The 27,651-nt window shown below is 39.6% G+C and overlaps 4 protein-coding genes across 8 annotated transcripts in view; 2 read left to right on the top strand and 2 right to left on the bottom strand.

The window, feature by feature from the left end:
* Window positions 1-976: 976 nt before the first annotated feature.
* LOC103508933 (rabankyrin-5-like) lies at window positions 977-6,606 on the bottom strand. Its single transcript, XM_026823397.1, has 7 exons — window positions 6,460-6,606; window positions 5,959-6,112; window positions 5,273-5,364; window positions 4,711-4,855; window positions 4,090-4,213; window positions 2,014-2,172; window positions 977-1,090 (listed from the first exon to the last, which is right to left on the bottom strand). Exons 1-7 carry the CDS (start codon window positions 6,491-6,493, stop codon window positions 977-979), a joined length of 822 nt encoding a protein of 273 aa, XP_026679198.1. The 5' UTR covers window positions 6,494-6,606.
* A 643-nt stretch (window positions 6,607-7,249) lies between these two features.
* On the top strand, window positions 7,250-13,664 carry LOC103508927. Of its 3 annotated transcripts, none has more exons than XM_026823409.1 (2): window positions 7,250-7,439; window positions 12,700-13,664. In XM_026823409.1, the coding sequence occupies exon 2, from the start codon at window positions 12,832-12,834 to the stop codon at window positions 13,252-13,254; it is 423 nt and encodes a 140-aa protein (XP_026679210.1). In that variant the 5' UTR covers window positions 7,250-7,439; window positions 12,700-12,831; the 3' UTR covers window positions 13,255-13,664. The 3 variants fall into 3 exon arrangements, with proteins under 3 accessions (XP_026679210.1, XP_008471731.1, XP_008471730.1); XM_008473509.3 differs by lacking the exon at window positions 12,700-13,664 and adding an exon at window positions 9,383-10,347; XM_008473508.3 differs by lacking the exons at window positions 7,250-7,439; window positions 12,700-13,664 and adding exons at window positions 7,584-7,623; window positions 9,383-10,347.
* On the top strand, window positions 7,633-12,475 carry LOC103508926 (ribonuclease H2 subunit A). 3 transcript variants are annotated; one of them, XM_026823406.1, is made up of 3 exons: window positions 7,633-8,438; window positions 8,566-8,713; window positions 12,026-12,475. In XM_026823406.1, the coding sequence occupies exons 1-3, from the start codon at window positions 7,816-7,818 to the stop codon at window positions 12,218-12,220; spliced, it is 966 nt and encodes a 321-aa protein (XP_026679207.1). In that variant the 5' UTR covers window positions 7,633-7,815; the 3' UTR covers window positions 12,221-12,475. The 3 variants fall into 3 exon arrangements, with proteins under 3 accessions (XP_026679207.1, XP_017299459.1, XP_026679208.1); XM_017443970.2 differs by lacking the exon at window positions 12,026-12,475 and having other exon boundaries at window positions 7,633-8,358; window positions 8,486-9,162; XM_026823407.1 differs by lacking the exon at window positions 12,026-12,475 and having other exon boundaries at window positions 7,633-8,416; window positions 8,544-9,162.
* Window positions 13,665-19,085: 5,421 nt separating the features above from the next.
* The window catches only part of LOC103508931 (clathrin heavy chain), a 14,662-nt gene continuing 6,096 nt past the window's right edge, over window positions 19,086-27,651 (bottom strand). The window contains exons 3-8 of the mRNA XM_026823405.1: window positions 26,185-26,426; window positions 25,610-25,780; window positions 21,245-21,352; window positions 20,845-20,958; window positions 19,908-19,983; window positions 19,086-19,663 (exon numbers count right to left, since the gene is read on the bottom strand). Of these exons, the coding sequence (XP_026679206.1) occupies window positions 19,533-19,663; window positions 19,908-19,983; window positions 20,845-20,958; window positions 21,245-21,352; window positions 25,610-25,780; window positions 26,185-26,426 (842 nt within the window). The 3' untranslated portion in view covers window positions 19,086-19,532. The remainder of the gene's footprint in view (window positions 19,664-19,907; window positions 19,984-20,844; window positions 20,959-21,244; window positions 21,353-25,609; window positions 25,781-26,184; window positions 26,427-27,651) is intronic.

Raw genomic sequence — 27,651 nt, 5'->3', positions numbered from 1 at the left:
AATCAGCGACCTCTTCATTGTGAGCCGGTTACTCTCAACCATCTACACTTCAGAGCAAAAACAAATCTTTTTTTTTTCTTGAATTTTTTTTTTTTTTTTAAGAAAAAAAATCTTATGAAAAAGTTAGAAAGAACTTTCAAGGGTGTACACAACACTTGGTAAAACAAATTAAAATCAACACTCTCACACTAGGGACTGCAATCTCGCACCATTTCCAATCTCCCGGGCATCGAGATAACAATACCACAAGAGTGGAGCTATGAAAGTAGGTATTGAAAGGAGAACTCAGAAGTCTCCGTTCTTTGAGGATGGGGGGGGGGGAAGATAAATGTAGGCAGTAAAAATTGATGACTTGCGAGATTCGAATCTCGCGAGATTAGACCCTGCGGATCTCGCACCCTGCGAGATGAAAAAAAAGCGCGGATCTCGCGAGATTGCGGATCTCGCACCCGCGAGATTGCAATCCGTATCTCACACATACCTAGAGACCATAGGCTAAAAACTACTTTTTTTTTGGGATCAGGGCACCCTAAAACGGATATTTCCACCTATTTCCCGTTTTTAGAAAATTTTGACTTTGTCATTAATATACATAGGTGTTATAGTAAAAAAGAGACGGATTGACTAAAGTCTTTTTTCATAGTATAGAAGGTGATTTCATTCGTGATAGCTTCACTGCCTTCACGTGACGTGATAGTAGTGTGTTTCTACCTTAAGTGTCCTAAAATTTGTGCCACCCTATCATTTCTTTCTCAGTACACTCAAATGCTTCCTCTTTTCTCTTCCAGATGAGAGTGCGGCTCAGTTGACCTGCTACGCGTGCACAATGCATCCTGACCCCTATCTATCGCCCAACATTACACAGCGCCTATGTTCCCAGTTTGACGGCTCGGCCACATTCCAGGTGGATTGCCCCTTCTCTACCTTCTGCATGAAGAAAACCTTCGAGATTAGTCTGCAGGGAGGCCGTAAGTAGCTACATGTTACCCACCTCTGCGGCTGAGTGGTCAAGAGCACTGACTTTCAACCGGGAGGTGCTAGGTTCAAATCCCAGCCAGGGCGAAAATTGACTAACCGAAATTTTCCGTTCCTGGATAGGCGTGAATGTAAAAGAATGTGCCTTGAAGTAAATACGAAAGCAGTTCCAAGGTACAATCTTATATTATAAGAACGATCTTATCATAAGGACCTTTGCTTTTCTTTTGATAATTGAAGTATGATAAACCCTTTGTAACCTCCAGCTAGCCAGGCTGGTTAGGATTAGGCTGCTCTGAGTTCTCTAGGAGAACTGCTTCTATATTTCAATGCTTTGCCTTCCTCTTTTTAAGGCAAACTCCATAAATACTAAGGATGGTAGTGTTGTTGTGGCGGCGTCAGCTGTAGCCGAATGGTGTTGGAATCAGGGCCGTATCTGCCACACACCAGGGTGATGGTCAACCATCGTGAGGACTTGGGCTTGTTCTTTAAAGCTTGTGCTTGCTTGGTAAACAGGAGATCGCGGGTTCGATCCCAGCCATGGCATGGAGTTTTATGTCAATTAAGGAATTTAGGAAATTACCTTAGTAATCAATTTCATTGCAATTGTAAAGAACAATATTATGGAATTAAGTTTATCGTTATATTTTTTAAGGGCATGAGTCTAATAAAAGTGTCTGTAACTATGTAGGTAATTAGATATGTAGGTAATTAGTAATTATAGATATATAGTATAAATAATGTTATTAAATTATCATGTATCTACATTATATCTACTGTGGAATAATTTCTTTTAAATGTCTCTTTTTTTTCAGATATGTTTCTTTTTCCATTGAAACAAACGAAGTGAGTTTTAATTTTTATCTACTTACCCATTTTAAGATGAGATTTTTTATTCCCCCCCTTTTAAAAAAGGAGTTTTTAATGATCCAAAAAGGAGGAGTTTTAAAAAACTCCCATTAAGTCATCCACCATAGTATTAAAAAAAAATCAAACAAACAAAAACAAATTCCTAGTTCGGAAAATGAAAATAAAAACACTTACATTGGCTGAATGTTCTACGAGGAAAAGGAACACAACATCCTCGCGATGTAAATGTACGGCAGAGTGGAGAACCGAACCCTCAGTCTTTTCTTTTAGCATCGAGTACAGGAGCGGGGCACTCATCTCTTTAAAGTCCTCACTGGTCAGATCATCCTGATAAAGAGAAAACAAATTGTAGCTAATTAAAAAATAATAATCGAGGCGTGATCTGGACAAAAGCGCGTGACGTCACTTACACCCTTTTTTTGAGTCATTTTACGAGAGCAAATTTTGTTGTGAACACGACTGTGAAATAATCATTTTTCTACCTCTTTTCTACGACAAGTTATTGTCAATTTTGTGAACCCTGTAACACGCAAGTACCTAGATAACACCGAAATCCTTTATCTCTTATCACAAAACTTCGCAAATTTCGCGTCCGAAACTTCAAAAGCGCTAGCGCTAGCGCTCGCAAGTAGGATGTTTGTGAAGATGGCGAGATATGAGATATGCACTCTTGGAACAAAACTCCACGGTGTGAAGCTAGCACATGCCGTTAAAAAGCAGCAACTTTTTGATAAAACGGTCTAAGGACTTTTAGAGACCTTGAAAACAAGGAGTGCGCCTTGGATGGGATATAAGGCGGATTTTTTTTTTTTTTTTTTTGTTCAAGAACCCACCTATCTGGCTAACCCTAATTTCCTCTCATCCCCCTCTTTTCCCAGGCAAAGTGTACGGAACCATGCGGGACTGCGCCCCACAGAAGAACTCCTTCTATCAAGTGCAGAAGAACGGAAAGTGGGGCTTCACACACGAAGTGGTCGACTCCATTTACACCGCTGGCTGTTCAGACTCCTCCACTGGTCTCGATCTCCACTTACACCCTTTTTTTGAGTCATTTTACGAGAGCAAATTTTGTTGTGAACACGACTGTGAAATAATCATTTTTCTACCTCTTTTCTACGACAAGTTATTGTCAATTTTGTGAACCCTGTAACACTGTGTTCATTTGAAAATTAAAACTTCAAACGCGATTATCACGAAACTATGTGTCAGTTATGCCCCTCTTCCAGATCACGCCACGATTGATAATAATAAAAATCTCTTTTTTTCTTTTCCCGTGTTCAAACGGAGTCGACGTTTTTCGTCAGCCTCTCGATAAGACTTACAAGGATTGGTTTTAGGCTGACATTTGGTTTTGGCTACAAAAAAAGTGAACGCGGCGACGGCGTCTTAAATTCCAGAAGTGACTCTCAATTTAGCAATTTCTACGCTAGATGTCATGTTTGTTGAAGTTTTCACAATTTTTATTCCCACTCCTGATAATAATAATAATATAATAATAATAATATAAAACTTCAAACGCGATTATCACGAAACTATGTGTCAGTTATGCCCCTCTTCCAGATCACGCCACGATTGATAATAATAAAAATCTCTCTTTTCTTTTCCCTTGTTCCAATGGAGTCGACGTTTTTCGTCAGCCTCTCAATAAGGCTTACAATGATTGGTTTTAGGCTGACATTTGGTTTTGGCTACAAAAAAGTGAACGCGGCGGTGGCGTCTTAAATTCCGGAAGCGACTCTCAATTTAGCAATTTCCACGTTAGATGTCATGTTTCTTGAAGTTTTCACAATTTTTATTCCCACTCCTGATAATAATAATAATAGACTCTTGAGTGGAAGACAACCACTAGGAGAGGTTCTCTACCACCTAACCCCGAGAGCTCCATTATTATGTGGTCAAATTCTCAAATAAATGAGGATAAAATTCCATGCCTCGGCTGGGTTCGAACCCACGCTCTCCTGTTTACCAGACGAGCGTCTTGACCTGATGCAGAGTGAACGCCGAAATGACGCCGCGTAGATGGGGCCCGCGTAGATGGGGCGCGGCGTAGGAAAGAGAAACAGGCCTGTAGCCAAATTCTCAAATAAATGAGGATAAAATTCCATGCCTCGGCTGGGTTCGAACCCACGCTCTCCTGTTTACCAGGCGAGCGTCTTGACCTGATGCAGAGTGAACGCCGAAATGACGCCGCGTAGATGGGGCGCGGCGTAGGAAAGAAAAACAGGCCTGTAGACTTAAACTTACCCAATATGTAGATATCAAACTGGATGCATGTTTCTTTAGATTCACTGCAGATACCTCCTCTGCGGCCATATAGAAGGCTACACAATTCTGCACAGAGGCACTGAGTATAAGGCTAGTCTCACATCTGTGGAGAAAATTCAAGGGACACAGTCAGGGTAGAAACACACTAATGTCACGTCACGTGACCTCATGGAAAGTCAGAAAGAAGTAGTTCAAAGTTTTCCCATAATATTATAGGTAATTTTGTTCATGGTAGCCACAATGCCCTCACGTCACGTGACGTGATAGTAGTGTGTTCCGAACTTTAGTCTAGTGGTAAGACTAAACACACTGTTAATACACTTGTGGTGCAGAAGGTCCCTGGTTAATGCCTTAAAAAAAAGCCTGTTTACAGATAAGATTCGTTCTCGAAACGCCTGGCTTTCTCCTATCCTGTTCTTTTTCTCTTCGATTTCGCAATGATAAGACTCTTTTTTTACAGTTCCCTCTTTTTAAAAAAAAAAAAAAACGTTTATGCCTATCTTTCTACTCTCTCCCTAAGAAGGACTAAGACCCTAACTAGTTGGATAGCCCTAATTTCACCTCATTTCCACTTCATATTTTATCTAGGATTCGACTTACTTCTCCACCAGTGCAGTCAGTTTCAACCGATGCCCTGTCCTCATCAGCTGGAGTTGAACCTCTTCTTCTGAATTGAGATCGAGCTGATCCGTGTAAATGTATTTGACTATAGCACTGCCGATACCATGAGCGATATTCTCCCAGTCTGAAAGAACATGAGAGTATTAGGATAAAATCTGCCCTGGGCGGGAACCGTTGACCTAGCACTTACAAGGCAGACACACACTACCCTCCAAGCTAGACAGGGTGACAGTGAAAGAAATATCTGTGGTTGGGTGGAAGAGCTCCTCCAGAAGAACTCTGCCAGTTAAAAGGGGGGGGGGATAAACAAACAAACAAACAAAGTGGCATAAATTTAAAGAAAAAATCTTTAAAGAAAAAATCTCACTTTCAAGTTTCAAACCTCTTAAAAAAAAAGTCAGACTGAGGACAATTTTGGCCAATCAGATGTTTGGAATTGATACTTTAGTGCAACTTGTTCATAAATATGGGAGTTACTCTTTGCACGTTTCTACAACATTACTTTGCTTTATAGGATAAGGAAAGTAAAAGTGTAACCTACCTAGAACACCATTTTCTAGCTGAATATTTCTTGCAGCAAACACCAGCTGATGTCCGGGAATTTTCTCGTCTTTCAGTTGAATGGTCATGTCACTGAAAATTAAGAGAAAAGAAGAAATTCAATATCATGTTGAAATAATTGATAGCGGAAATCCAATTTAATGCTGTTACTTAGTTGACTAAAGAAAATCACATAGCAATCAAATTAGACCTGACAGGTACACTTAGTCAGCTTTCAGATCTACCTGATAGTGTGTGTGCTCATTAAGTATCAGGCAGACCTTTTCAGCCATAGGTACCTGTAATGTCTATCTGATAGTGTGTGCTCAGTTAGACCTGATCAGGTGTACCTGTCAGGACTACCTGATAATGAGTGGCTGGCCTAAATGAATCAAGCAACACTACGGTACTTGTCTGTGGAATATTGCTACCAAAGGAACTGGCACAAACAAGCAGTGACTAGTGTTATTATAGGGTTAGGTTAAATGCAAGAAGGAGTTTTCACAATTAGAGCAGTGATTAGTGTAATTATGGGGTTAGGTTAAATACAAAACGAACTTTTCTTTTCCACAGACATGACTTATGCATAATTACCAACACTACTGTTAAAAAAAAATTAACCCTTCCAGCAAATTACTTTTCTGAAACTACTAGCACTAGTAAGATCCTCGTCCCAATTTTCAATACCTGAATTGAGTACTGCCATAGAGGCTTGAAACAGTCTTGCACAAATCATGTGGCCAGCTGTTGCTTGACACATCTTTCTGGTCACTCTCCTTGATTTGCAGCTTGGTATATTCTTCCCGTAAGAGATCCAAGTGCTTCTGCAGCTTTCTGACCTCTGGAAACAGTATAAATCAATGGAGTTTAAAAGATATTGATTAAGTATCAAGAATATTCAACTGTAAGTAAATTAGTTTATCCCCACTGATTTCTGTAAAGCTTGACCCCCCCCCCCAACAAAATCCTGGATACGGCCCTGGCTCAATTTGAAGTAAAAATAAGGGGAGGTGCCTCTCCCGGGCAAAAGAAACCCAACTCATTACTACCTAGGTACAAAAGGTAGCTAGGTAATTGAGAAAGGAACCTATTTTAATCAAACTACCAAAAGAGGATAAACAGAAGTCAAGCAATTACAATGAGTGAGTTACTCTTTCCATGTCCAGTTTCAACCCACTTGTAACTCACCTTGTTCGTAGTTGTGATCACTTTCCTTATTCATCGTAAACTTGAAGGCTCAAACCACAAAATTCTCAGCTCTTTACGAGCTTTCCAACATTCCTGCTAGGAAGACCTGTTAAATCAAAAGCTGGGAAAGTTCAAAGATGGATTATAAAGTTGTGATCACTTTCCTTATTCATCGTAAACTTGAAGGCTCAAACCACAAAATTCTCAGCTCTTTACGAGCTTTCCAACATTCCTGCTACGAAGACCTGTTAAATCAAAAGCTGGGAAAGTTCAAAGATGGATTATAAAAGCAAGTACCGCAACTACAATGAGTGAGTTACTCTTTCTATGTCCAGTTTCAACCCACTTGTGACTCACCTTGTTCGTAGTTGTGATCACTTTCCTTATTCATCGTAAACTTGAAGGCTCAAACCACAAAATTCTCAGCTCAGCTTTCCGACATTCCTGCTAGGAAGACCTGTTAAATCAGAAGCTGGGAAAGTTCAAAGATGGATTATAAAAGCAAGTAGATAACACCGAAATCCTTTATCTCTTATCACAAAACTTCGCAAATTTCGCGTCCGAAACTTCAAAAGCGCTAGCGCTCGCAAGTAGGATGTTTGTGAAGATGGCGAGATGTGCACTTGGAACAAAACTCCACGGTGTGAAGCTAGCACATGCCGTAAAAAAGCAGCAACTTTTTGATAAAACGGTAAAAAGGCCGCGTTTACATGTGATTGTCCGGCATCAAATGATGATTTGTGCAGTGTTGAGAACCCCTGATTTTTGTTTACAAAAAAAAAAATCCGAGGGAACCGGATCAGGAAAATATTACAAAAAGTACAAAAACTTTCAACTTTCAAAAGTCCAAAGCTCTAAAGTTCTGGGAAACCGAAAGCTATCAAGAGTATCAAGGATCAATTAAAGAATAAAAAGAATTCAAAACGAAGTCACCAAAAGTATTTTGTTCGAATCCTCTACTTGCTACTTCTACCTTCTAGGTAAGCTAAATCCGTAATCAGTGTCCAGTTCTTTTGCAGACAGTCCTAGTTCTACTTCTAATGACAAGACTTGCTACTCGTGTACACTGAATTTCATAGAGCTTTAGTCCCCTACCCTCTGGTAAAGACATCACTTTGAAATAGATTTTGTTCGAATCCTCTACTTGCTACTTCTACCTTCTAGGTAAGCTAAATCCGTAATCAGTGTCCAGTTCTTTTGCAGACAGTCCTAATTCTACTTCTAATGACAAGGCTTGCTACTTGTGAACACTGAATTTCATAGAGCTTTAGTCCCCTACCCTCTGGTAAAGACATCACTTTGAAATACAAAAGAAAATCCCCCAACAAGTGTTTGTAGATACTGTACTGTTCAACTATGGAAGAGATTCACACTGCATCAAATGTGACGGAAGTTGAGAGCTGTATCAGAAGCAATGATAACTCCAGAAATCTCATCATATCTTCCACAATCCCTGAATCATGTAAGTCTCAGCCCTGTGTCCTTGGTATTGACGAAGCTGGTAGAGGTCCTGTGCTTGGACCAATGGTATACGGAACTGCATACTGTCCCAAAGATAATAACGAAGAACTGCTCAAGAATCTAGGATGTGCTGACTCGAAAGCTCTCACGGAAAAGAAGAGAGATGACATTTTGGATTCTATTTGCAAGGAGAATGCTTGGTTAGGCTGGATGGTTGAAATTATTTCCCCGAATGTCATATGCAATTCTATGCTAAGGAGACAGAAGTATTCCTTGAATGAGGTGTCCCACGATGCAGCCATAGGATTAATCAGGAAGGTAATTGCTGCTGGTGTTAATGTGAGAGAAGTGTATGTTGACACAGTAGGACCTCCAGAGTCCTACAAGAAAAAGCTGTCAGAAATATTTCCCGAGTTGATAATCACAGTTGCGTCCAAGGCTGATTCCACTTACCCGGTTGTTGGAGCTGCTAGTATTTGTGCCAAAGTGTCCCGAGATTTGGCTCTCAAGTCATGGACATTCCAGGAAGGAATCCAATGAGTTGATAATCACAGTTGCGTCCAAGGCTGATTCCACTTACCCGGTTGTTGGAGCTGCTAGTATTTGTGCCAAAGTGTCCCGAGATTCGGCTCTCAAGTCATGGACATTCCAGGAAGGAATCCAAATTGAAAACAATGCCTGGGGCAGTGGCTATCCTGGAGACCCAGTCACCAAGAAGTTCCTATCGGAAAATATTGACCCTGTGTTTGGATTCCCCCAACTTGTGAGGTTCAGTTGGTCCACAGCAAGCAAGATTCTCAAAGAGAAAGCTGTTCTTGTGGAAGGAGATGAAATAGATGATGAAGAGGAAGAAGGCGAGAATAAGAAGACCCGATCCATCAGAAACTTTTTCAAACCCAAGGCTGATGAAAATGTTGAAAGTCCAGTTGTTGAAGAGAGGCATGCCTTCTTCAAGGAGAGGTGTCTTCAAGTTTGTGAGACCTTGTAGTAAAAGGAATAAATTGTAGATGAAGATCAAAATTTGTTCTTTTTTTTTACTTTGAAGCCCATATGGTGGGAGCAAAGTGTTTGAAGTTCTTAACAGTACCTATCTAAATATTTTGGAAATGGCTCATTTCATAGGGAAAAAATTGAACTTGACCTCAATTGATTTGTTGTTTTACATTCCATTATTGACCAGAAACTTGGAAGTGAAATTAAAATCCAAATTTTTTAAATTAGGTGAAGAATTGAAACATCAGCTGATTTTTTTTCTAGGTCTCAGGTTTATTTTTAAAGTACCTTTTTTTACCTTATTTGTAATAACCTTATGTTGATTGTAATTAAATGTTCCATAAAATGTTGTATACCTACAATAATAAAAAAAATCTTCAGGGAAAAAGTCCCTTTTTTTAAAAAAAAAATCTGTCATTGGAAAGGTCTTTTTGTAAGCAACTAATCAATTCCATTGTTTAATTTACAGATGATAGACACCAATAATTGGAAAATTAACTATCTTAGTCCAAGAGACCATCATTGAGTTATTGGCCCCAAGTGCAAAGCACCAGGACAAGTTATCAGGTTACAATTTAGCATGTTCTGATTCAATATTCAAATGGAGAAACCAACCACTGAGGGCACTGGAAAACCAACAGTGTCTGACAAAGATATTGACAACCTTGCCCATGGAGTATTATCAATCTATGAAAAACCTTTCAAAACAATTGAGTCTCAATTAGAAGAACTGCTAGTCAAACAGAACAAAATCATCAACACCATTCAAATAATCAACAACAACAAAGATAAGAACTACAAAAGCAAAATACTCATTCTCGAAGAGATCTGTGCCCGTATTAATGATTTGATTATGCAGATCAAAAACAACCATGTGCGAATGATTGAGATCACCAAAACGGTGAAAACCATGAAAACACAAGCGTTGAAAGTGAAAAAGTATTCTCTAGAGCAGGCTGCGAAACACCAAGAGCAGCTGATGAAGGAGCAGAATTTAGTGGCCAAACTTCCTTCACCTTCATGATTGTTGGTGAGGAGAGCGAGAAATGTATGTACATGTCACGTGACAGATAAAGATGTTATTTAGACTGGCGGTTTAGAACGAGTTGAAATGTGAAGTTCAAGGGTGACTTTTCAGTATTGGCAATATTAACTGATCTCTTGTATACTCGTATATTGAGGACCACATAAGGTAACAAACCCATTAAAAGCCCAATTACATTCAGTATAGTCTCCAAACTAGAGGCCAAGCCTAGCTAGTTCAGACATTTTCGGCGATCGTAATGCCGTCCATTCATGCTCACACCGTGTGATAGACCGCAGTCTGTCAGACCTTCTGAGTGTGAGTGGCTGGCATATCGTATGTAGTAGGCTAGAAAGAGACTTCAACACCTCGTCTGTTAACTTCCAACGGTGAGAATTTTGTAAAAAGGGTTCGAAGTTTTTTTTTTCTTCTTCTTCTCGAGGTTTGATAGAAGTAGTTCGAGAGGTCTTATCGTCCCGAAATCTAGGAAGGAAGCGGGGGGGTGGGGGGGGGGGGGGGGGGGGAATAAACAAACAAAGTGGCATGAATTTCAAGTAAAGAAAAAAAATCTCACTTTCAAGTTTCAAACCTCTTAAAAAAAAGTCAGACTGAGGACAATTTTGGCCAATCAGATGTTTGGAATTGATACTTTAGTGCAACTTGAGAGCCAGTACCTATTTTGTTCATAAATATGGGAGTTACTCTTTGCACGTTTCTACAACATTACTTTGCTTTATAGGATAAGGAAAGTAAAAGTGTAACCTACCTAGAACACCATTTTCTGGCTGAATATTTCTTGCAGCAAACACCAGCTGATGTCCGCGAATTTTCTCGTCTTTCAGTTGAATGGTCATGTCACTGAAAATTAAGAGAAAAGAAGACATTCAATACCTATCATTATGAAATTGATAGCGGAAATCCAATTTAATGCTGTTAGTTGACTCAAGAAAATCACATAGCCATCAAATTAGACCTGACAGGTACACTTAATCAGGTCTGCCTTTCAGATCTACCTGATAGTGTGTGTGCTCATTAAGTATCAGGCAGACCTTTTCAGCCATAGGTACCTGTAATGTCTATCTGATAGTGTGTGCTCAGTTAGACCTGATCAGGTGTACCTGTCAGGACTACCTGATAATGAGTGGCTGGCCTAAATGAATCAAGCAACACTACTGTTTAAAATAAAATCAACCCATCAGCAAATTACTTTTCTGAAACCACTAGCACTAGTAAGATCCTCGTCCCAATTTTTAATACCTGAATTGAGTACTGCCATAGAGGCCTGAAACAGTCTTGCACAAATCATGTGGCCAGCTGTTACTTGGCACATCTTTCTGGTCACTCTCCTTGATTTGCAGCTTGGTATATTCTTCCCGTAAGAGATCCAAGTGCTTCTGCAGCTTTCTGACCTCTGGAAACAGTATAAAACAATGGAGCTTAAAAGATATTGAAATATCAAGAATATCCAACTGTAAATTAGTTTATGCCCACTGATTTCTGTAAAGCTCGACACTGCTATGAATCTCATTACAAAAGAATATATATATATCTCCCTTGCTTTAATCCTACATCAGTGTCCACTGTTAGGGTCAGCTCTCCTTGTTCGCAGGTAGGCCATATAGAAGGCGACACAATTCTGCACAGAGGCACTGAGTATAAGGCTAGTCTCACATCTGTGGAGAAAATTCAAGGGACACAGTTAGGGTAGAAACACATGTCACGTCACGTGAACTCATGGGGAGTCAGAAAGATGTAGTTCAAAGTTTCCCCATAATATTATAGGTAATTTTGTTCATGGTAGCCACAATGCCCTCACGTCACGTGACGTGATAGTAGTGTGTTCCTACGTTTAGTCTAGTGGTAAGACTAAACACACTGTTAATACACTTGTGGTGCAGAAGGTCCCTGGTTAATGCCTTAAAAAAAGCCTGTTTCCAGATAAGATTCGTTCTCGAAACGCCTGGCTTTCTCCTATCCTGTTCTTTTTCTCTTCGATTTCGCAATGATAAGACTCTTTTTTTACAGTTCCCTCTAAAAAAAAAAATGTTTATGCCTATCTTTCTACTCTCTCCCTAAACAGCAAGCAAGATTCTCAAAGAGAAAGCTGTTCTTGTGGAAGGAGATGAAATAGATGATGAAGAGGAAGAAGGCGAGAATAAGAAGACTCGATCCATCAGAAACTTTTTCAAACCCAAGGCTGATGAAAATGTTGAAAGTCCAGTTGTTAAAGAGAGGCATGCCTTCTTCAAGGAGAGGTGTCTTCAAGTTTGTGAGACCTTGTAGTAAAAGGAATGAATTGTAGATGAAGATCACAAATTGTTCTTTTTTTTTTACTTTGAAGCCCATATGGTGGGAGCAAAGTGTTTGAAGTTCTCAACAGTACCTATCTAAATATTTTGGAAATGGCTCATTTCATAGGGAAAAAATTGAACTTGACCTCAATTGATTTGTTGTTTTACATTCCATTATTGACCAGAAACTTGGAAGTGAAATTAAAATCCAAATTTTTTAAATTAGGTGAAGAATTGAAACATCAGCTGATTTTTTTTCTAGGTCTCAGGTTTATTTTTAAAGTACCTTTTTTTACCTTATTTGTAATAACCTTATGTTGATTGTAATTAAATGTTCCATAAAATGTTGTATACTTACAATAATAAAAAAAAATCTTTAGGGAAAAAGTCCCTTTAAAAAAAAATAAAAAAATCTGTCATTGGAAAGGTCTTTTTGTAAGCAACTAATCAATTCCATTGTTTAATTTACAGATGATAGACACCAATAATTGGAAAATTAACTATCTTAGTCCAAGAGACCATCAGTGAGTTATTGGCCCCAAGTGCAAAGCACCAGGACAAGTTATCAGGTTACAATTTAGCATGTTCTGAAATAATATTCAAATGGAGAAACCAACCAATGAGGGCACTGGAAAACCAACAGTGTCCGACAAAGATATTGACAACCTTGCCCATGGAGTATTATCAATCTATGAAAAACCTTTCAAAACCATTGAGTCTCAATTAGAAGAACTGCTAGTCAAACAGAACAAAATCATCAACACCATTCAAATAATCAACAACAACAAAGATAAGAACTACAAAAGCAAAATACTCATTCTCGAAGAGATCTGTGCCCGTATTAATGATTTGATTATGCAGATCAAAAACAACCATGTGCGAATGATTGAGATCACCAAAACGGTGAAAACCATGAAAACACAGGCGTTGAAAGTGAAAAAGTATTCTCTAGAGCAGGCTGCGAAACACCAAGAGCAGCTGATGAAGGAGCAGAATTTAGTGGCCAAACTTCCTTCACCTTCATGATTGTTGGTGAGGAGAGCGAGAAATGTATGTACATGTCACATGACAGATGAAGATGTTATTTAGACTGGCGGTTTAGAACGAGTTGAAATGTGAAGTTCAAGGGTGACTTTTCAGTATTGGCAGTATTAACTGATCTCTTGTATACTCGTATATTGAGGACCACATAAGATAACAAACCCATTAAAAGGCCAATTACATTCAGTATAGTCTCCAAACTAGAGGCCAAGCCTAGCTAGTTCACACATTTTCGGCGATCGTAATGCCGTCCATTCATGCTCACACCGTGTGACAGACCGCAGTCTGTCAGACCTTCTGAGTGTGAGTGGCTGGCATATCGTATGTAGTAGGCTAGAAAGAGACTTCAACACCTTGTCTGTTAAATTCCAACGGTGAGAACTTTGTAAGAAGGGTTCGAAGTTTTTTTTTCTTCTCGAGGTTTGATAGAAGTAATTCGAGAGGTCTTATCGTACCGAAATCTAAGAGAGGAGGACGGGAGAAAGCCAGCCGTTCCGAGAACGAACCTTATCTGTTTAGGACAAAGTCCGCCTCGGGGAGGACTTGAACCCGGGACCTAGTGCTTCCGAAATCTAAGAGAGGAGGACGGGAGAAAGCCAGCCGTTCCGAGAACGAACCTTATCTGTTTAGGACAAAGTCCGCCTCGGGGAGGAATCGAACCCGGGACCTAGCGTTCACAACGCGCGCCAGTCACGGTAGCTAAATAGGCTGGCTAATAATAAGACTGCTTTCGGTCTGAGAACACTGCAATAGAGATAGGAACACTGCAATTAGGAAAGTAATAAAAAAGGGCATGAACATTTTCAATATTAGATAATAGTTTTTATTAATGAATACTTTATTCTTTTATTTATACAGTTTATTTGGAACGGATATATATATAAAATTAAAAGTATTATCTAGAATAAATAATAGAGTAAAATATATTATAAAAGATAACAAGAGAGAGAGTCTAAAACATACATTTATTAGGTCTCTTACTATATTCAATTGTTGCAGGCTAAGGCTTTACACCTTCATATAGAGGGGGGGAATCCTACTGTACTGATGGTTATTGGACACTGTCAAACGGATTTAGTTTAAAAACAGCCACGTTATTGTCAAAAATATTCGTCAGTTTACTGGTAAAGCCACCTCCCCCTACTCCACCTCGGTGTAGATAATAATTAAATTAGATAACTTTCGCTCTGTCTCTACCAATCATTAGCCCTGCCCTACAATTCAAAAATTTGAACACGGAAAATATTGCAAGAAAATAAATGATCTCTCTTAAAACAGGGGAATAACGCTAATCAAGCCCGTTACACAAACTACAAGTCCAACTTGACCTTTCGACAGATCGTTCTGTGTGCGCGATATTTACGCACATTTTCACTTGTTAAGACCTAAAATTTGCGCAAATATCGCGCACACACGCAACGATCTGTCAAAAGACCAATATTTACGCAAATTTCACTTGTTAGATTCTGAAATATTTGCGCAAATATCACTCGTTAACTGAAATTTACGCAAATATCGCGCGCGCAACGATCTGTTATCAAGTTGAGAGACATGAAGCGTGCATAAAGAACTTCGAACAAACCGCTTTCCCCAAACCGAAGAAGGCAAACGAAAATCTATGTATACTATTTCTTAATGATGTGTAAACAAAACAATATTTATAATTAAATTTGCTATTAAACATATTAATATCATCTTTTATTTTTAAAATGGAATAAAATAATGAAATATGAGAGAAACGATCATCTATAAAATAAAAATGGTTGATGAGTCCTAGAGAAATGACAAGTAGGTTTGACCAAATATCGAACCGGAGACCTTTCGCACAACAAGCAAACAACCGTGCCATTCGTTTGTGAATATTTTTATGGCGGACCGAATCCGAGTCTAAACTAGAGGAGAACTATCGATAACTATCGATAGTTTTGGATAGTTTTTTACTTTTTTCTGCACATTTTTCGTTTGTTTTGGTCGTTTTAGAAGTGAAAAGTGAAAAAAAAAAAGAAAAATAATATTTTTGTAAAAAAAAAAGTTGAAATAAAACCCTGTGACCTACATAATTAGTACGTGTACAGTTAATAATTTTCTTTAAATTAGGTTAGTTTTAACTAAAGACCTACCTAATAGGTTAGGTCTTTTTGGGGGATAGAGTTTAGAAACAAGGCAAATATTGTAAAAAAAACTATCGATAACTATCGATGGCGCCGACTATCGATAGTCTCTCCTCTCTCTAGTCTAAACTTGGTTTAAGTCAACCTTGGAATCAGCAATCTGATTGGCAAAAAGTTTAAATCAAACAATCAGATCTTGTTCCAAGATTTTGACGGTGGGGCATTAAACAAAACATTTATAAATTACTATTATTATCATGATTGTTATTTTAGAAATTAAGATTGCACACTACACCCTCGCCATCTCTCCCTCTAGACACATCAATGGAAGGAAACAATAAAATGAAAAACAGGATGGGAAAATCATTCTAAGAATAACATAGGGATGAATTCAAAATTGAAATCAAAACAAGTTTTTTTTTTAAAGGGAAAATTGTAAAATCCGACGCCAGCTTGCGGAGGTAAAGTGACCAGGGAGCGCGCGACGTCAAGAGTTCGAACCGACGCCCGGCTTATATTAAAACGAAACAGTTTTGAGTTTTTTTTTTTGGTATTTTCACCGAATAGGAATAGTGTGCAAGTATTCGATATAAATCAATTTGAACAGATTTCCAAGGGCATTCTAAAAAAAAAGAAAAGAAAATTAAATTAAAGAGGGCCCCTTTGAAGCGGTATCCGGGGGGTATTTTCCAGGGGTTTCTAGAGAAAAAAAAAAAAAAAAAATCTTCACTATGAAAAACAACCAGTGATAACGTAACTCTATTGAAACATGAACGAAGAAGGATAATATTCAAGAGCAAAAGACGCATGCGTGGAAAGATATCACAGTGGTAAATATTTTTTTTTTTTTTTTTTTTTTTTTTTTTTTTTTTTTTTTTTTTTCAGTGTTTCTTAAGGTGTGTCCAAACATGAATGTTGCGCCCTGAAGACCAAAAATTTGATGTTTTGGGTTGACACAGGGAAAACTTTTTTTTTTTAACTCTCTGCCCTGTGTCAGCCCCGACAATGGTCGACCTCGTCGATGGATGTCGACTGAAACCGTACACTGCCTCAACAACATAGATTCACCTCGTCAAACTAGCCCTGTGTATAACCACAATGCCTGGGAGGGACTGACAAAAGACGCCCACCCTATATTTAAGTGGGAAAAGGCTAGGAAAAAGAAGAAGAAGTGTATCACCACCTTATTCTTCGCCTAGTGATTATCTCCCACTCAAGCGTCTGAATATAAAATTCTCTATACAATAGTTTTGTCCTAGCTCTAAAGAATTTGAAAGTATTCCTAAATGAATAACACAACTTACACAACACAGAACAAACACACACAAAACTGTACTTTAGCCTACGAGACTTCAATATCTTTCTGGGCTTAAATCCTCTCACTATTGAACTGAAAGTCCTTGAAGTACAAAATACCTTACAATCTGATCTGTAAATCCCTACAGTTCTCACCTTAAATTCCTTGCTCTTGCGCCTTTTATTCCTCACAGTTAACTGAAATTCATTGAAATCTTAAATACGGTTGAAATGAAATACCTTACACTCTGATTTTAAATTCCTTACATCCCGACCTTCAATTCTCTATCTTCTTGAAATTCCCTCGTTCTTTATTCCTGCAAGTAATGGAATGAACGCACTTACATTCCATAATCCAAGACTGAGTCAGATTCGTTCCGGATCTTTTACATTCCCATGGTTGTTTCTTACATTCTAGAATAAATAATAGAGTAAAATATATTATAAAAGATAACAAGAGAGAGAGTCTAAAACATACATTTATTAGGTCTCTTACTATGGTCAATTTATTGTTGCAGGCTAAGGCTTTACACGTGCAAATAGGGGGGGGGGGGGGAATCCTACTGTACTGATGGTCATTGGACACAGACTAAACGGATTTAAAAACAGCTTTTGTCAACAATATTCGTCAGTTTACTGGTAAAGCCACCTCCCCCTACTCCACCTCGGTGTAGATAATATTATTAAATTAGATAACTTTCGCTCAACTGTCTCTACCAATCTTTAGCTCTGCCCTACAATTCAAAAATTGGAACACGGAAAATATTGCAAGAAAATTATTGCAAGAAAATAAATGATCTCTCTTAAAACAGGGGAATAACGCTAATCAAGCCCGTTACACAAACTACAAGTCCAACTTGGCCTTTCGACAGATCGTTATTTGCGCAAAATTTCACTCATTAAGACCTCGAATTTACGCAAATATTGCGTAGCCACACAACGATCTCTTGAAAGTTGAAAGGTCATTGTTTACGCAAATTTCACTCGTTTGGACCTGAAATATTAGCGCAAATTTCAATCGTTAAGACCTGAATATTTACGCAAACTTCTCTCGTTAAGGCTGAAATTTACGCAAATATGGCGCACACACGCAACGATCTGTGATCAAGTTGAGAGACATGAAGCGTGCGTAAAGAACTTCGAACAAACCGCTTTCCCCAAACCGAAGAAGGCAAACGAAAATCTATGTATACTATTTCTTAATGATGTGTAAACAAAACAATATTTATAATTAAATTTGCTATTAAACATATTAATATCATCTTTTATTTTTAAAATGGAATAAAATAATGAAATATGAGAGAAACGATAATCTATAAAATAAAAATGGTTGATGAGTCCTAGAGAAGAAATGCCAAGTATGTTTGACCAAATATCGAACCGGAGACCTTTCGCACAGCAAGCAAACAACCGTGCTATTCATTTGTGAATATTTTTATGGCGGACCGAATCCGAGTCTAAACTAGAGCCTCAACTATCGATAACTATCGATAGTTGAGGCTTGACTATCGATAGTTTTGGATAGTTTTTTACTTTTTTCTGCACCTTTTTCGTTTGTTTTGGTCGTTTTAGAAGTGAAAAGTGAAAAAAAAAAATATATTTTGTAAAAAAAAAAAAGTTGAAATAAAACCCTGTGACCTACATAAATTATACGTGTACAGTTAATAATTTTCTTTAAATTAGGTTAGGTTTAACCTAAAAGACCTAACCTAATAGGTTAGGTCTTTTTGGGGGATAAGACCTTTAGAAACAAGGCAAATATGTAATAAAAAAAACTATCGATAACTATCGATGGCGCCGACTATCGATAGTTCTCCTCCTCTAGTCTAAACTTGGTTTAAGTCAACCTTGAATCAAGCAATCTGATTGGCTAAAAAGTTTAAAATCAAACAATCAGATCTTGTTCCAAGATTTTGACGGTGGGGCCATTAAACAAACATTTATAAATTACTATTATTATCATGATTGTTATTTTAGAAATTAAGATTGCACACTACACCCTCGCATCTCTCCTCTAGGACACATCAATGGAAGGAAACAATAAAATGAAAAAAGATGGGTAAAATCATTCTAAGAATAACATAGGGATGAATTCAAAATTGAAATCAAAACAAGTTTGTTTTTTAAAGGGAAAATTGTAAAATCCGACGCAGCTTGCGGAGGTAAAGTGAGCCGGGAGGCGCGCGAACGTCAAGAGTTCGAACCGACGCCCGGCTTATATTAAAACGAAACAGTTTTGAGTTTTTTTTTTTGGTATTTTCACCGAATAGGAATAGTGTGCAAGTATTCGAATTAAATCAATTTGAACAGATTTTCAAGGGGATTTTAAATTCCTTACATTCCGACCTTCAATTCCCTTCTGATTTTAAATTCCTTACATTCCGACCTTCAATTCCCTTCTGATTTTAATTTCCTTACATTCCGACCTTCAATTCCCTATCTTCTTGAAATTCCCTCATTCTTTATTTCTGCAAGTAATGGAATGAACGCACTTACATTCCATAATCCAAGACTGAGTTAGATTCGTTCCGGATCTTTTACATTCCAATGGTTGTTTCTTACATTCCGAAATCTTCTCTTACATTTCTCGCGGTCGATCTTACATTCCATAACCCAAGACTAACTTACATTCCTCCCAGATCTTCAAAATTCCCATGGTTATTTTTACATTCCGTTTTCTTTACTTAAATTCCATAATCCAAGGCTCACTTACATTCCTCCCGGATCTTCAAAATTCCCATGGTTATTTTTACATTCCGTTTTCTTTACTTACATTCCATAACCCAAGGCTCACTTAAATTCCTCCCGGACCTTTGACATTCCCATGGTGTTTTCTTACATTCATCTCAGTGGCTTTTACATTCCATATCCCGTCTGGTAGGGCATCCCAGGCGCATAGGTAGGAGGGTAGGCAGGTACCCCAGGCACGGGCGAATAGCCGGGGCCCATCATCCCAGGGCCGGCTGTCAGCATCAATTGAGGTTCGGCTGAAAAAAAAAAATAAATAAATAAATAGATAAATTAAAAATTAATGCTTTTATCCACAGTTGGATAAATAAATAAATGTCGTTTTTGTTATTAAGTTATTATATCACAACTTTGGTGCTCAAATCAATCATTTGCATGATATTTTTTTACCCCGCCGGGAATCGAACCCGGGTCTCCCGCGTGCGAAGCGACCGCAGTGACCACTACGCCATGGGAGCTGACAGGGAGTATACAAATACTTACGCATAATCATGGAACTATGCTGTGACTCTGCCGTCTCCTCCGCCCTTCTCGACTCGGCGTCCTCCAGCTTGTCAACCTAAAACACGAACCGCAATCAAGTATAAGTCATCCTTTACTTTTGTTCGAGTTATTGCATTTTTTTTCCCTTGAGGTTTTTGGGCTTGATCAGATCTTGTGGGGGCCCAAAATAGTCTCTTGCCATAAGTAAAATGCTTCCTCCAAAGCAATCGTGATCTTTTACATAATAGACCCCCTATTTCGTGAAGGTGTAAAGTCATCTGATGAACTGTTGACCTACTATGCTGTGACTCTGCCGTCTCCTCCGCCCTTCTCGACTCGGCGTCCTCCAGCTTGTCAACCTAAAACACGAACCGCAATCAAGTACAAGTCATCCTTTACTTTTGTTCGAGTTATTGCATTTTTTTCCCTTGAGGTTTTGGGCTTGATCAGATCTTTTGGGGGCCCAAAATAGTCTCTTGCCCCAAGTAAAATGCTTCCTCTAAAGCAATCGTGATCTTTCACATAATAGACCCCTATTTCGTGAAGGTGTAAAGTCATCTGATGAACTGTTGACCCCAGACCCAATACTAAATGGTCAGAGGAGAGAGAAGGCTGACCATTCATCCAGAATGAAGATCTACTGGATGAAGAGAAAACATGAAAAGAAGAATTACGTGGTCCTCTGTAGGCCGAAACGAACCAAAAAAAATGTAAAGGTCTGGCCGGTCATCCATATCACTTACTTTGCTGGTGTATTCCCTTGTGTGACCCCAGACCCAATACTAAATGGTCAGAGGAGAGAGAAGGCTGACCATTCATCCAGAATGAAGATCTACTGGATGAAGAGAAAACACGAAAAGAAGAATTACGTGGTCCTCTGTAGGCCGAAACGAACCAAAAAAATGTAAAGGTCTGGCCGGTCATCCATATCACTTACTTTGCTGGTGTATTCCCTTGTCACGTTGATCAGATAAGGCATGGCAAACTCCATGATGTTGTTACGCCACGCTAACTCCATGATGACGTCTGGCCGAAGTAGATCGTAACACTGGTACAGACAGGCGGTGAAACAGTCGAAGTTACGCCGTTCCAAGAACCACTGGAGCAGTTCTTCAGCGAGCTCAGTGTTCTTAGACTCGGCAGCATACTCCATAGCGTCCTGTGAGAAGTAGACATTAGGGTTAGGTAAAGTGCAAAAAGAAAATGATCGTTTGACAGTCGTAAATTTTGTGAGATGGGTTTTTCATATTTTGAGTGGAAATTGAAGACATTACAGGTTTGATAGGTCCACCTCTGTGGCCGAGCAGTTTAACTGGCCGAAGTAGATCGTAACACTGGTACAGACAGGCGGTGAAACAGTCGAAGTTACGCCGTTCCAAGAACCACTGGAGCAGTTCTTCCGCGAGCTCGGTGTTCTTAGACTCGGCAGCATACTCCATAGCGTCCTGTGAGAAATGGACATTAGGGTTAGGTAAAGTGCAAAAAGAAAAAGATCGTTTGACAGTCCTAAATTTTGCGAGATGGGTTTTTCATATTTTGAGTGGAAATTGAAGACGTTACAGGTTTTGATAAGTCCACCTCTGTGGCCGAGCAGTTTAAATTTTTACTTTCCTTATCCTATAGGAAGGAAAGTGCAGTTGTTTCACTGCTAAGAACTAAAAACAGCGGTCAAACACTACAAGAGAAAGTAATAATGGCTACAGTGTCGGAATCAGTAAATTTTCGACTTTCTTCTCTTCAACTCACCGGAACTCCTCGCTGTCCACACAGGCGAAGCACACCTCCTTCCACGTCCGCGTACTGTTGGCTTTCCGCGCGGAATCGACAGCGCCCTGGTACTCCTTCAAGTGTACCAGTGTGATGGCCAGACGGGCGAAGTTCGAGACGTTGTTGTAGAGGATCTTGGCCGGTTCATACATCTTGTCGTCGAAACAACGATCGCCGATCTTCTGAATATCGGCGTGATTCGGTCCTAGAAGAGGGAAAAATTCAATTAAAAAAAAAAAAGTTGTTGTAGCGGCTTCAGCTGTAGCCGAATGGTGGTGGCACAATTAAGAAAAGATATCTTTTTTTATCGTCTCTAGATATGTATAATTGGCTCGTCCTGAATCACAGTCAACCATCGTGAGGACTTGTGTTTATTTTTTAAAAGCATAGAGAACCCTTTGAAGAACTGCCAGCTAGCTAGGCTGGGATTGAACCCACGCCCTCCTGTTCACCATGCGAGCGTTTTGACCACTATACCACCAAGAATTTTCAAAAATCCCTCACCTGATATAAACTCCTCCAGGTCAGCCAACCTGTTGGTTCTCGCATAGCCATAAATGAGTTCGCTCTCAATATAGGACTCCCTCGTCTTTTTCCGTGCCATCTGCAGGTATCGAACCCGCAACCTCTCGCTTACAAGGCAAAAGTAAATTAAAGAATTTCGAAAAATCCCTCACCTGAAATAAACTCCTCCAGGTCAGCCAACCTATTGGTTCTCGCATAGGCATAAATGAGTTCACTCTCAATATAGGACTCTCTCGCCTTTTTCCGTGCCATCTGCAGGTATCGAACCAGGTCCTCCCAGGACTCAGTGGCGTGCGATGTCTCGACCACGTCCATGTAGGCAGAAGGATCGTCCGCCTTGATAAAGGAGTCGATGGACTCCTTGACCAGACCCTTCTGCAGTTGCGCCTTAGCCAGCTGAGACCACACGCCTGGCTCGTTGCATCTGAGAACAGAGAAGGGGGTCTTACTTAAGTGATCTACCTTCCATATTAGAATTTTAATTTAACAAGTTTCCACAACAGAACATAAAAAAAAAACTCATATAAGAAGTTACGAACTAAGAAATCTCTCTCACGAAGAGATTCTGCACTTCCTTACTAAAGACCCGTCCTCACTTGTCGTTCGCGGAAAAAAATCGTGTCGTGTGTAGTGGGAACACTCTTAATTAAATTACATTGCCTACAAGGACATTTTGTGTCGTTCGGGAAAAAATCGTGCTGTGGGAACACTCTCATTTAAATTACATTGCCTACAGGACATTCGGAAAAAAAATCGGATGAAACCCACGACAGGTGGGAATTACATTGCCTACAAGGACATTTTGTGTCGTTCGGGAAAAAATCGTGCTGTGGGAACACTCTCATTTAAATTACATTGCCTACAGGATATTCGGAAAAAAATCGGATGAAACTCACGACAGGTGGGGACGGACCTAAACGAAAAAGACCAGATGAGTTTACTGCAGCAATTGTTTAATTGCTACAAGGCGGATAAAGAACACTCAAATAAGCATCATTCAATAGGATAAGGAAAGTCGTGTGATGTTCACACCAGATTTTTTTTTTTTTTTCTAGGAATGGGTCAAAATTTCGATGGTCAGTTTTTAGTGCCAAAACACGTTTTGAGGTCCCTAGAGCCTAAATCCAAAGTTTCAGCCATTGGTCCTTCCTGTCTGTAAACAAAATATCTCGAGAACGGTAAGAGCTAGAGACTTGAAATTTGGTATGTATCTTTCAAATGTGACAAGAATGCGACACACAAAATATCTCGAGAACGGTAAGAGCTAGAGACTTGAAATTTGGTATGTAGATGTCAAATGTGACAAGGATGCGACAGGAAACTTTTGGTTAAGACCGGTGCAACGGTGGGCGGCATTTTACCGCTTTTTGGCGGTTATAGGTGTAATTTGACAATATCTCGGGAACGGTATAAGCTAAAGACTTGAAATTTGGTATGTAGTTCACAAATGTGACAAAGATGCAACACAAAACGTTTGGTCTTACCTTGAACAATCGGTCCTTCTTGCACAGTTCGACGCTCTGTTTCCAGCGGTTGTTGCCCTTGTACAGATACGCGGCGATGCGTCGGAATTCGGTCAGCTCGTGTTTCTCCAGCTTCTGCGCCAACGCGATCGTGTCGAAATTATCAAACGCGTCGATCGACGTGCGGAGACCCTGTGGGAGAGAAGGGGAAAAAACGATGAGGCTTTTTTTTTCAAGAGGTTTGATAGAGGGAACTCTAAAAAAGGTGTGTCCAAACATACGTCGATCGACGAGGTGAATCTATGTTGTCGAGTCTTGATAAGGTTTTTTTTTTTTAGGTCCAAAATCTTCTCCTATTTGTTCCTTATGTTCCTTAAACAGTTCTATGAACTTAGTTCACCTGAACTCCTGTCCTGCCTTGGAAGTCAACAATGACATTGTAGGTAAATATTGGGAAGCCAGAGGTAAAATGATTTAGTAGTCAAATAACCTGACATTTGCCAACAACAACTCTATGAACATGTTCCCTAAAATGCTTTCTAACCGAGATATCTATCAGAATGCTCGAAATCCATTACACCAGAGTTGTGCAGGGCCAGGGCCGCTACACAGGCTTTGATTCCAAGATCGACTGTATTCCTACAAGAGAACTTGTCGTAATATCTCGGTTTCGTTATTAGATGTTATTTTCATTCTAACCTCCTAAATGAAAGGTGAGTAGGTATGATTAATAAGAAAAATAGAGAAAGTAGAACATTTGCCCTTTTTGCTCGATAATCTCGGTTAGGAAGCATTTTGAGGCATATCTTCACAGAGGAAAAAAGTCTTGTATTGACCTCCTGGAACTTCCAAATGAATATAGAAGGAACCAGAAAGCAAGGTAGACCACGACTGAGATGGAATGATCAAATCGACAAAGATATCATCAAAAGAAATCAAAATCCCAGTCTCATTGAAAACCAACAAAAATTTAATGATAGAACTTGGTGGAGAGGTTTTGTGAATAGTCGACCTGTTCCACCAAACAGAACGACTTAGGATGTGTATGTATTGACCTCCTGGATCTCAGTCGATTTCGGTCGATCTGTAATTTTATCGAAACTTTTCCGCGAGAATCGAACCCACAACCCCCGGTTTACCCACCTGATAGTCCTCCTCGTCAATCAGGAGTTGATTGAGAGCCTCGTTGATGGCCTTGTTGTTCAGACACTGCACGGAGCGCAAATAGGGCTTGACCAGCTGTAGGTTGTTGGTCTTGGAGAAGAAGGAAACGGAGCATTGTTTTTTTAAAAAAAAAAAAAAAAAAACAAACAAACAAAGAACACCCCAAGTTTTACGAAATCCAGATTTAAATTGCAACTTTGCTCCTTTTTTTTCGCCTTTTCCCGTGTTCAGACAGGGTGTTTTTCGTCCGCCTCTCAATCAGCCCTATCTAGGGTGACTGCTTTGGGCAGACATTTGGTTTTGGCTACATAATTTTACCAGTGGATGCCCTTCGCACTCTTTAGCAAGGGAAATTTCAGGTATACTCCTTGTTCCTCTATTAAACTTAAAAATAAAATAAAAAAAATACCTATGATCGCTGAACACAGAATTGTCGAGTACAATTTTCTCGAGTAGCTCAATAAGTTCATTGGGCAGATCCGCGGTCATGAAGGCCTTGACGGTAACAGAAATGTCCTCCGGGTCTTGGGTTTCCGAGAGCGCAGTTTGCACTACCTGTGGAGGAAAAAAACAATGGAAATATAATCATCCTGTTCAAATAAGACTGATAAGTCCCTCTTTCCCTAGCCTAGTTAGCTGGGTAAAGAGCGACACACAAGTTAACAAACTAAAACTGTCTGTCTGTAAACAAAATATCTCGAGAACGGTAAGAGCTAGAGACTTGAAATTTGGTATGTAGATGTCAAATGTGACAAAGATGCAACACAAAACGTTTGGTCTTACCTTGAACAATCGGTCTTTCTTGCACAGTTCGACGCTCTGTTTCCAGCGGTTGTTGCCCTTGTACAGATACGCGGCGATGCGTCGAAATTCGGTCAGCTCGTGTTTCTCCAGCTTCTGCGCCAACGCGATCGTGTCGAAATTGTCGAACGCGTCGATCGACGTGCGGAGACCCTGCGGGAGAGAAGGGGAAAAAACGATGAGGCTTTTTTTTTCAAGAGGTTTGATAGAGGGAACTCTAAAAAAGGTGTGTCCAAACATACGTCGATCGACGAGGTGAATCTATGTTGTCGAGTCAGTGTGGACGGTTCAGTCACATCGATTGATGGCCGGTCGACTATGTGTGGACACACCCAACAGAGCTCTCATCGTCCCGAAATCGAAGAGACGAGGACAGGATGGGAATCGAACAAGTGACCTAGCGCTTACAAGGCAGGCGCGCTACTTTTCTAGCTAATTGGGATTACTAGAAACTAGGTTTATTCTTCAGCTATTTAATATACATAGATCTCGATCGACCTGTGACTTTATCGAAACTTTTCCGCGAGAATCGAACCCACAACCCCCGATTTGCTCACCTGATAGTCCTCCTCGTCAATCAGGAGTTGATTGAGTGCCTCGTTGATGGCCTTGTTGTTCAGACACTGCACCGAGCGCAAATAGGGCTTGACCAGCTGTAGGTTGTTGGTCTTGGAGAAGAAAGAAACGGAGCGAGTGTGGTCCATGCGGGGCGTGAGGACTAGGAGCATGTCGTTCAGGAGCAGAGGCTTGTAGTCCAAGTAGAACTGAATGGCGCGGTAGTAGAGCTCGATATTCGCCACTGAAATACAATAGAAATACGAGTAAGTTCAGGAGCAGAGGCTTGTAGTCCATGTAGAACTGAATGGCGCGGTAGTAGAGCTCGATATTCGCCACTGAAAAAGAATAGAAATACGAGTAAGTTCAGGAGCAGAGGCTTGTAGTCCAAGTAGAACTGAATGGCGCGGTAGTAGAGCTCGATATTCGCCACTGAAATGGAAATGAAATACAAACAAAAAATAATGACAGACTCTGAAAATAAATAAAGGCGCAATAAAAAAAAGGTGGTAAAACACTAATTAAAAAAAATAATAATAATAAAATAAAACCCGAGTGTAAGGTAACCACTAAGCGAGCTTAGCGCTGCGCGCTGGAGGCATTCTCTACCACCTAATACTTTGGGGCCCTAATATTACGTGATCAAAGTCTCAGAATAAATGGAAGAACAATATACATAGGTTAAACTTGAATAAATAGGCAGCGGGATTTTTTCCATACTTTCAGGACATGTATTTTTAGTCCGTCCTTCCTTTATTATTACAATAGTAATAAAAAGGTATAAGGGACGGACTATTGTTTTCGCTTCGGTGTCGTCCGTCTGTCACTCTGTCCCCATAGAAGGACTTATCCAAATCTGTCGACAGTCTCAGAATAAATGGAAGAACAATATACATAGGTTAAACTTGAATAAATAGGCAGCGGGATTTTTTCCATACTTTCAGGACATGTATATTTTCTTTTCACAGAAGCTGTCAAATTTCATGTACATATATATTTGAGTACATTAAAATATACCCAATGAAGTACATTGAAGTACAGAAATAATATGTTCTCCTCCCTATTTATGTAAATGCAGTTTCTTTGTGTTATTATGCAGTTTCTTAGGCCGAGAGCGGCCTCCAGGAGGTTAATAAGCTCCTCGAAATAGCCGCGGTCCTGGTAGTAGTTGATGAGGTCTTCTAGTTCATCTGCGTGCACCACGATGTGAAGGCCGCACATCTGCGCCAAACTGTGGAGAGAAATGAGGAAAGGAGGTAACAAATTGTTTTAGTGAACTGTAGAACCCACGCTGTCCACACAGGCGAAGCACACCACTCAGAAGTGCCAAAAAGGGGTTCCAATCTAAAGATTGTAAGTATTGGGGGCACGGTTAGTCCAGTGGTAACGCGCTAGCTTGCCATGCAGAAGGTCTTGGTTTTCGATTTTTACCATCGACAAAAAAAAAAAAAAAAAGTACTCGTTTTTTT

Source organism: Diaphorina citri, unplaced genomic scaffold, assembly GCF_000475195.1.
Source record: "Diaphorina citri unplaced genomic scaffold, Diaci psyllid genome assembly version 1.1 scaffold448, whole genome shotgun sequence".
Lineage (NCBI taxonomy): Eukaryota > Metazoa > Arthropoda > Insecta > Hemiptera > Psyllidae > Diaphorina > Diaphorina citri.
Note: the sequence above shows the minus strand (reverse complement) of the source record. Positions and strands in the feature narration are given on the sequence as shown.